Here is an 8,852-nt window from a genome sequence, read left to right as displayed (position 1 = left end):
GGAAGGAGGAATGATCAGGTGATGAGCAGGCTGGGGTGCACTGGGCTGCTTGAGAAGAAGCTTCCATCTCTTCCCATGACTGAAGTCCTCTCCAGCAGCACAGACCTCTGCTTAAGACCCTGTTTTCACCAACAAGGCAGCTGTTGCTCCAAAGGGAGATGCTGGCTGTTTCTAGCCTCTGTCCACTGTTTCATTTGCTCATCTTCCCATAGCTCTGATATTTATTTAGGGGGGGCAGGTGAGCAATGGATGTCTGACCTTGGGCCAGTCACTTCTAAGCTTCATTTTGCTCATCAGTAAAGGAAGGTGGGGTAAAAATAATCTTTGTGTTCTCTTGTGAGTTACCTTCTGTGGAATCCATATGCTACCCTCCAGCACTGCTGGATGGAGTGGGAGTAGGGAGAGGGTGTCATTCTGCCCTCTGAACCCTGCTTCACCTCAGGGGTATTTAGGACTTAAAAGCACTTTCACCGTAAAGTTCCCCTCCCTTGTACTTTTTATTTCCCAGGTAAAGGGAAATGACTCACCCTAAAGTCACCTTGAGTGGGTGGGGTAGTGTCCTATAAGCAACGGGGAGTCCTTAGGGATGTCCTTGCTCCCATGGCAACTCCTTTCCCTAGGGGTGCTCTCCCTCAGGGGAATAGAAGGGAAAAGGGAACACATTTCCTTTGGGTTTCTGGACTTAGTCCTATAGCATAAGTTCAGCCTAAGTTCCTGAGTCCAAGGCTATGTTCCCCCACTTCCCCCGCCCCCTACTTGTCTCTCCCTCTGTGTCACCAGTAACCTCAAGGCGAGGTCAGTCCTGCAATCACGTGAAGTCCTCACGTTTGCAAGGTTTGCAGAAAGGGCTGTTAGCTTTGCTCTCCAAGGAGCAGTCAAGCCTGCAGTCCCGCCCCAGGAATTCACATGCCTCTGCCATACGGGCTTTCCAAACACACCATCCAGATTCTTCAGCGCTCCCCGCCCCACCCGGCTCTCAGCACCTCCCCAGCCGGCTAGAGCTTTGCAAGGCAGAAAAGGGAGGAAATATACACGGTCAGCCTCTTTTGCCAGCGGACTACAAATCCCGACAGCCTTAGCGACACGCAGGCGCACCAAGCTCAACGTGCCTGCTGCTGGAAAAGTGTGTCACTGGGGCACGAGGCGCTCCCTGGGATCACATGGTACCTGCTCCAGTGCCGCGTGCGGCCCGGGAACCCGGGGTTGCTGGCGCCTGCGCAGAGCCCTCTGTCCCAGGGAAAAAGGCTGGGGCAAAAGGCGGCTGAGATTGGCAGAGTGAAATATTGCTGCCGAGAGATCGTAGCAGGGCACACGTCTCGCTTCTTCGCGCCTGGGTGCCCGGTTTCTCCTCATCACCTACTTATTTCCTGACTGCAGCCTCTCTCCCTCTGGGACTTTTTGCTCCAGGAGCTCCAGATTCGCTACCCTGCAGCGCTGCGGAGCCTTCTAGCAGTACTGCTCCGTGCACTGCAGAGATCCGACTTCTTGCTACCTTCTAACCAGAACTGCTGCGGACTGAACCCGCTTCTCCCCGCCTCTCTCTGCTCTTCCCATGCAAAGCAGACCTCCGTTGCCTCAGCGTCCCACCCTTCCGCAGGGTTGCGGCTCGGCCACCCCAAGACCTTGCTGCAGTGTGCCCCCGATCCCGATCGTGAGCCGCGGGGTCCACTCCCCGCCCTCAGCCTGTATCCAGGGGGCGACAGTGGCAATTGCAACCTCCAGTTTGCGTCAAGGTCCCGTTTGAATGACCGCTCTCAGCCGGTGAAGACATGACGACCCTGGACTCCAACAACAACACAGGTATGAGAGCCGCTTACTGGCATTCTTTCTCTATCACTGTCTCCTCACCTCCATGGACGCCTTAGAACAAAAACAAACAAAAAAACCCCAACTTTATGAGGGACTGGAGAATCAGTCCCGGGCTTTGCTAGCCTGCTGCCATCAGCTGGGCTATGCAGAGCAGGTTGTTTAGCCTGGGAGTGCGCTTCAAGCACGCCACCCCCGCTCTGGAGTCCCGAAGCTCCCTGGAGCTTCAAGGACTGGGATCCCGGGCAGGAGGAAAGGGCGAGTGGGTGCGTGTGGCGAGATGAGCAGTTTGGAGGTGTTGGGAGCTTTGGAGCAGCGCCCCGAGACGCCCCCATCTGTCCACCCCTGCAGCTGTGGCATGCCTGGACTTCTCGGAAAGAGAATTCCCTCTTCCTCTTTCCCTAGTTCCCTCTGGCTCAAGGTAACCTGAGGAACTGGGGGGCAGTGTGGCTGCAGGCTGGAGGTCCCGGGGTAATGCTTGGCCGGACTCACCGGGGAATCCTCGGTGACCGTGGGGAGGAGGCCCTTGAAGGGCCCGGAGAGTGCTGCGGAGCCCCACGGAGGACACCCACAGCGCCGGGGCGGCCTGGAGGGCTCACATGGCCGCGGAACCCGGCCCACGTGCTGCGTTTGTTTTCATTCAGCAGAAGCCGTGGCCGCCACCCGATTGGTGGTTGCCTCCCGGCCCCATTACATAATGAGCTCCGCCCCCCGTCGCCCTGGCAACGCGTGTTCGCTTTTCTCCTCCCCTCGGTGGTCCGGGCCCCGCCGACTTTCCGGGCCCAGCGCGAGAGCCGGACGCCGAGGGGCGGGGCGGAGGCGGGGCTGCTGCTACCGACTGACGGGAAGCGGGGGGGGGGGAGGGGGGCGGGGCCTCGAGTTCCGGGGTTCCTCGTTGGGGAGCCACGTGCGAGAGGCACACGTGGAGCTGGGACGTGAGGCCGGCTGAGGGCCCGGCTCCCGCCCCGCCCCACTGAGATCTGGGTGAAGCTGGGCTGACTCACCACCCCCGCCCGCCTTCTTTTCCTGTCCGCCTGCCTGCCTGCCCCCCCATCGCGGAAGAGGAGTAAGATGGGGCCATCCCTGACCTGTCCTGGCCTCCTGTTTACACTCCTCAAAGGGACCTCACATTTAGGCAGCCTTCTCCTTCCCTCTTTATTCTGCTTGCACTTCCTTCATTGCACTTCCGTTAGACTCACCTTGTCCACTTTCCAAATTGTTACTGGTCCCCAAGTATCTCTCCTTATTCCTGCACTTTTTTTTCTTTCCATCCCCACCAAACAGGCAGCAGTTTGCCTTCTAAAGATTGCCCCTGAACAACTACAGCCCAGAGTCACAGCTGAAAGGTCAAGTCTTTTTTATCTTTTCATCCCCCTACACAAAGGAGAATTGAGAGCCAGAGGTGAAAGTTGATTTCCTTTAGCTCTCAGATCAAGTTGGTGGTGACAGATCTAGAAGTACAAACTGTTGATCATGGCCCTTGCTTCCAGCTTGGAAGTCTATCTGGATGAAGGTCTTACTCTCCTTTTGGAAATGGGTAAATTAGATCAAGTTCACTTACCACCAAATAAATATCCCATCCCCCCACCTGAGTCCTGAAACTATAGGCGCTCATCTGTTGTGCAACTGTTTTACAGGGAACTGGGTTCACCCTGACCAACCTTGAGCTATTTTAAGGCTGCCCTGCCCAGCTTAGTGTGTGTCAGTGGGTGAGCAAGACATGTGCCTCTGTAGACAAGGTGGCCTGGCTTGTGTTGGCTCACACGTGTCCGGGGATCCTCCCTCTCTCACCCCACCCATGACAGGCCAATCTAGGTGCTTGGCAAGGTGTGGTAGGCAGGTCACCTTTTTCTTCTAATGCCACGGGATCACAGCCACCTGGTTGGCAGTGTAACCAGAGGGCCAAAGTCCTTGAATGACCAGAGAGCCAAGGTCATTGTGACCAAGCTGAGAGATCTAGAAGGGGGAATTCCAAAACCCTAGGCTGGACAATTTGTCCTTCACTCCACCTCCTACAACTTGCACAGCTAAGTCTTTTCTGAAATCAGAGTAGAGTCCACTTTCTCTCTCACCCCTAAGGGGAACCCACCTGAGCAGATACTGTGCCTTTGGAGAATACATCTTCCAGTTTTGGGGGAATGTGCCTGTCTTGTGCTTGTACAGCCTCCACTCTACTCCCTGTTGGCTAGCTACCCCTCCGCGGGCTCATTCCTAAAATAGTCTTGATGCTAAAATCAGCATTTTGGGGGGAGTGGGAGAGGATGGCATTATATGTCCCCAGATCTATTGTTAACAATTATTAGTTGCAGTTGATAATCCCAGAGAAGGCCTGCCTGCAGGGCAGGTGGGCACATATGTCAGGTGCTAACAGGGGTCATGCTTTGAGTCATACCCAAGGCAGATGCCAAATGTATCCTGCAAAGGGTCACAGTATTGTCTAGTATGTGTTGGAGAGTTTCTTACTATGTTTTTTCGGGGGACTCCAAGATTAGGGTTTCCTCATGGTTGAGAGTGTCCAGCAGTGTTTGGGGGGAGGCGGGGGTCTGGTGAACAGGGTTGTGCCCGAGGATGGAAATATATAGTCTCCGCAACCCTTGTGTTCTCCTGCCAGGTGGTGTTATCACCTACATTGGCTCCAGTGGCTCCTCCCCGAGCCGCACCAGCCCGGAATCCCTCTACAGTGACAGCTCGAATGGCAGCTTCCAGTCCCTGACCCAAGGCTGCCCTGCCTACTTCCCACCGTCACCCACAGGCTCCCTCACCCAGGACCCAGCCCGTCCCTTTGGGAGCATTCCACCCAGCTTGAATGAGGATGGCTCTCCTTCTTCAACATCCTCCTCCTCCTCCTCCTCCTCCTCCTTCTACAATGGGAGCCCCTCAGGGAGTCTACAAGTGGCCCTAGAAGACAGCAGCCGAGTGTCCCCCAGCAAGAGCACCAGCAACATCACCAGTGAGTAAATTTCCAGATGCTTTGGGGGACGGGAAGGCAGCCAGTCCTAGGCTGGGTGTTGGTGTTCATGTGACATAGCCATTCTTGGGTTTGCTCTGGCCTTGGGGGGTTTCTCCTAGAGTGGCACCAGCCCCTGTCCAGCCCAGTCTGGTCATTTGAGTGCCCCCCAGATACTAGAACTCCTCAAATTTCCCCCCAAGAATATCCAGCCTGGAAAACCTCCACATCTTGGGCCACCCATCGCCCACCTGCTGCTCACCCACTGCCCCTGTCTTCCCACAGAGCTGAATGGCATGGTGCTGCTGTGTAAAGTGTGTGGGGACGTTGCCTCAGGCTTCCACTATGGCGTGCATGCCTGTGAGGGCTGCAAGGTGAGGCAGGTGGGGGTAAGAGCAGGAGCAGGTGAGCCCGCCCCCAGGACACAAGGGCCAGGCCTAGCCAGAGATGCTCACCAGCTGCCCCCTGCCCTCCAGGGCTTTTTCCGTCGGAGTATCCAGCAGAACATCCAGTACAAGAGGTGTCTGAAAAATGAAAACTGCTCCATCGTCCGCATTAATCGCAACCGCTGCCAGCAGTGTCGCTTCAAGAAGTGTCTCTCCGTGGGCATGTCTCGAGATGGTGAGGCCGCACCGTTGCCCCACCAGTGTCCACGCACCCTTCCCCTCCCTCCACCTTGTTTCTGAATTAATCCCTCCCTTCAAAAAGTCCCACATCCTCCTGCAAATCTCATCTGTGTAGGGGAGGCCAGTATTCCATCCCCTGGGTAAACACACACTTCTTTCCCATTAGTCCCTCAGGTCACCTCCTCCTGCAGTCCCTACTTGGAAAACCCCCTCGATGGGCGTGGCCTGGCTGGTTTTAGTTTTGACGTGGAACCCCAAGCCTTCAGGGTCTTGCCCTTTCAGGAAGAAGGAAGGAAGAGAAGCATGTGAGTGTGTATGAGAACTTCCTGACACTGCTCTCATCCTGTCACAGCTGTGCGTTTTGGGCGCATCCCCAAACGAGAGAAGCAGCGGATGCTGGCTGAGATGCAGAGTGCCATGAACCTGGCCAACAACCAGCTGAGCAGCCAGTGCCCGCTGGAGACCTCGCCCACACAGCACCCCACCCCAGGCCCCATGGGCCCCTCTCCACCCCCAGCTCCGGCCCCTTCACCCCTGGTGGGCTTTTCCCAGTTCCCACAGCAGCTGACGCCTCCCCGATCCCCAAGTCCCGAGCCCACAGTTGAGGATGTGATATCCCAGGTGGCTCGGGCCCACCGAGAGATCTTTACCTACGCCCATGACAAGCTGGGCACCTCACCTGGCAACTTCAATGCCAACCATGCATCTGGCAGCCCTCAGGCCACCACCCCACATCGCTGGGAAAGTCAGGGCTGCCCACCTGCGCCCAATGACAACGCCCTGGCTGCCCAGCGTCATAATGAAGCCCTGAACAGTTTACGCCAGGCTCCCTCCTACCCTCCCGCCTGGCCCCCTGGTCCTGCCCACCACAGCTGCCACCAGCCTAACAGCAATGGGCACCGTCTCTGCCCCACCCACGTGTACTCAGCCCCAGAAGGCGAAGCACCTGCCAACAGTCCTCGGCAGGGCAACTCCAAGAACATTCTGCTGGTGAGGGCATGGGGGGTGAGGTGGGCAGGGGGCCTGGAAGACTGGATTTAGCACAGGGCAGCTGGGTGTGCCTGGAGACTCGGGATATCCTTTTCACAGGGGAGGATGCTCAGCCCTGCAATAGGGCTTTGTCTGGGAACCCCTGGTCTCCACCTGGTACCTGGTTACCACCTCACCTGGTACAGGTTCTGCCCAAACCCGGGCAGAATCTGGGGTCCGGCCCTGCTTGAGGGACCCATCTGAGTCAGCCCGGCTGGTGCTCCATTCCCAAAGTCCCTTCTTCCCCCAGGCATGTCCCATGAACATGTACCCGCATGGACGCAGTGGGCGAACTGTGCAAGAGATCTGGGAGGATTTCTCCATGAGCTTCACGCCTGCTGTGCGGGAGGTGGTAGAGTTTGCCAAGCACATCCCTGGCTTCCGTGACCTTTCTCAGCATGACCAGGTCACTCTGCTGAAGGCTGGCACCTTTGAGGTGAGTTTCCCTTTGTGTCTCCTGTTCTTGACCTTAGGAACAATCTAGCACAAAGGCTTGGTGTCTGGGATGGGAAGGGGCTCTGAAACTTTAGTATCTGTCTTTACAGACTCTTGACTAACAAAGCAGGGGGGAGGGAAGAAGATCCATCCCGCTCTTGCCGCTGGACAGCTGGAACTGCTGTCATGTCAGCTGGGGTCTAAGCACATCCCATTGCCTTATAATGACACCTTGGGACACAGTGCCACCCTCCCATCGTAGGCCTGAGCAAATTTGCTTAGGTGAAGGGCCTCACCCAAGGTAGTGAGAGCTGAGACTCAGATTCAGGCCTTTGGAGTCCTAAGCCAGTGGGATGTTCCTCCTACCCTGGGCTCCCATGCCCCACCTGTGCCCAATCATAAACCACCCACACTCCACAGAGAAATCTAAGGCTGAACCAGTACGTACTTCAGAAAACTTTAGGGACCGCTGACAAGTGCTCCTCCCACCCCACCCAGGATGACTGTCCCCCCTCTCTAGGTGCTGATGGTGCGCTTTGCATCGCTGTTCAACGTGAAGGACCAGACAGTGATGTTCCTGAGCCGCACCACCTACAGCCTGCAGGAGCTCGGCGCCATGGGCATGGGAGACCTGCTCAGTGCCATGTTTGACTTTAGCGAGAAGCTCAACTCCCTGGCGCTTACCGAGGAGGAGCTGGGCCTCTTCACCGCGGTGGTGCTTGTCTCGGCAGGTAGGTCAAGCTGTCGCCTGACCCTGACCCGGGGAGGAGGCGGACGCAGTTCAATTCAACACACCTTTTATGGAGTACCTACTCTATGCCAGGCCCTGCACGGGGCTCTGGGGATACAGACATGATTTCAGACACAGTCTAGCTTAGGAGACAGACTCATGCCCGACTAAATATAAAACAGTGAGATAAGTGTCACAGTAGAAGCATGAACCAAGGGCTTTGGAAGCACAGACAACTATTTCTGCCTGGGGGAGCTGGGGAAGGAGGTGACACTTGAGTGGGGCCTCAAAGGACAAGTACGATACTGCCAGGCAGGGGGGTGGGGAGGGCATCCCAGGCAGAGGGAACTAGAGAGCGAAAAGCAAGGGAGCTGGGGCGTGTTTGGCCTGTTCAGGGAAGGAGAGTGGCCTTGTGGGGTGGGAGGCGACCAGCCTTGCTGAGCCCGGGCTCCCAGCTCTGGGGGGGTAAGGGGAGGCTTCTGCTGGGGGTGGGGGCAGAGGCCTGGGGGAAGGGGTTTGCTCCCCTCCTCCTTCCCATGGGCCCTCCGAGGGGCTTAGGGAGAGGCTGCATTGCCTGCCGCAGCCGCCTCCGCCGCGTCCTCCTCCGTGTCCTCGCAGACCTCCGGGTCCTCGTCAGAGGAGCTCAGGGAGTCTGCCTCACTGCTGTCGTCTTCCCCACAGACCGCTCGGGAATGGAGAATTCCGCTTCGGTGGAGCAGCTCCAGGAGACGCTGCTGCGGGCTCTTCGGGCTCTGGTGCTGAAGAACCGGCCCTTGGAGACTTCCCGCTTCACCAAGCTGCTGCTCAAGCTGCCGGACCTGCGGACCCTGAACAACATGCATTCCGAGAAGCTGCTGTCCTTCCGGGTGGACGCCCAGTGACCCGCCCGGCCGGCCTTCTGCCGCTGCCCCCTTGTACAGAATCGAACTCTGCACTTCTCTCTCCTTTACGAGACGAAAAGGAAAAGCAAACCAGAATCTTATTTATATTGTTATAAAATATTCCAAGATGAGCCTCTGGCCCCCTGAGCCTTCTTGTAAATACCTGCCTCCCTCCCCCATCACTGAACCTCCCCATCCTCCCCTATTTAAACCACTCTCCCCCCCTTATTCTTTAGCCCCCCCCCAATTTGTTCTATTCCTGTCTCAAATCCAATAGTTCACAGCTGAGCTGGCTTCTGTGGTGTGTGCTCGTTTTGGGGGGAGGCTAGGGGGGTGGAAATATTGCCAAGGCTGGGGGGACACCTCTCCATCTGGCCAGTTTGTGGGACGGGTACTCT

The 8,852-nt window shown here is 56.9% G+C and overlaps 1 protein-coding gene across 4 annotated transcripts; it reads left to right on the top strand.

The window, feature by feature from the left end:
- Positions 1-1,139: 1,139 nt before the first annotated feature.
- Positions 1,140-8,742, top strand: NR1D1 (nuclear receptor subfamily 1 group D member 1). Of its 4 annotated transcripts, XM_037494553.2 has the most exons (10): positions 2,687-2,872; positions 3,091-3,152; positions 3,230-3,343; positions 4,418-4,756; positions 5,039-5,127; positions 5,230-5,374; positions 5,732-6,369; positions 6,659-6,844; positions 7,364-7,574; positions 8,255-8,742. In XM_037494553.2, exons 3-10 carry the CDS (start codon positions 3,280-3,282, stop codon positions 8,452-8,454), a joined length of 1,872 nt encoding a protein of 623 aa, XP_037350450.2. In that variant the 5' UTR covers positions 2,687-2,872; positions 3,091-3,152; positions 3,230-3,279; the 3' UTR covers positions 8,455-8,742. The 4 variants fall into 4 exon arrangements, with proteins under 4 accessions (XP_037350451.2, XP_037350452.2, XP_037350450.2 ...); XM_037494552.2 differs by having other exon boundaries at positions 3,091-3,343; XM_037494554.2 differs by lacking the exons at positions 2,687-2,872; positions 3,091-3,152; positions 3,230-3,343 and adding an exon at positions 1,140-1,800.
- The last annotated feature ends 110 nt before the right edge of the window (positions 8,743-8,852 follow it).

Source organism: Talpa occidentalis, unplaced genomic scaffold (genome assembly GCF_014898055.3).
Source record: "Talpa occidentalis isolate TD23 unplaced genomic scaffold, MPIMG_talOcc4v2.1 talOcc4.7, whole genome shotgun sequence".
NCBI classification, from domain to species: Eukaryota; Metazoa; Chordata; class Mammalia; order Eulipotyphla; family Talpidae; genus Talpa; species Talpa occidentalis.
The sequence above is the reverse complement of the archived record's forward strand: the minus strand, read 5'-3'. Positions and strand labels throughout refer to the sequence as shown.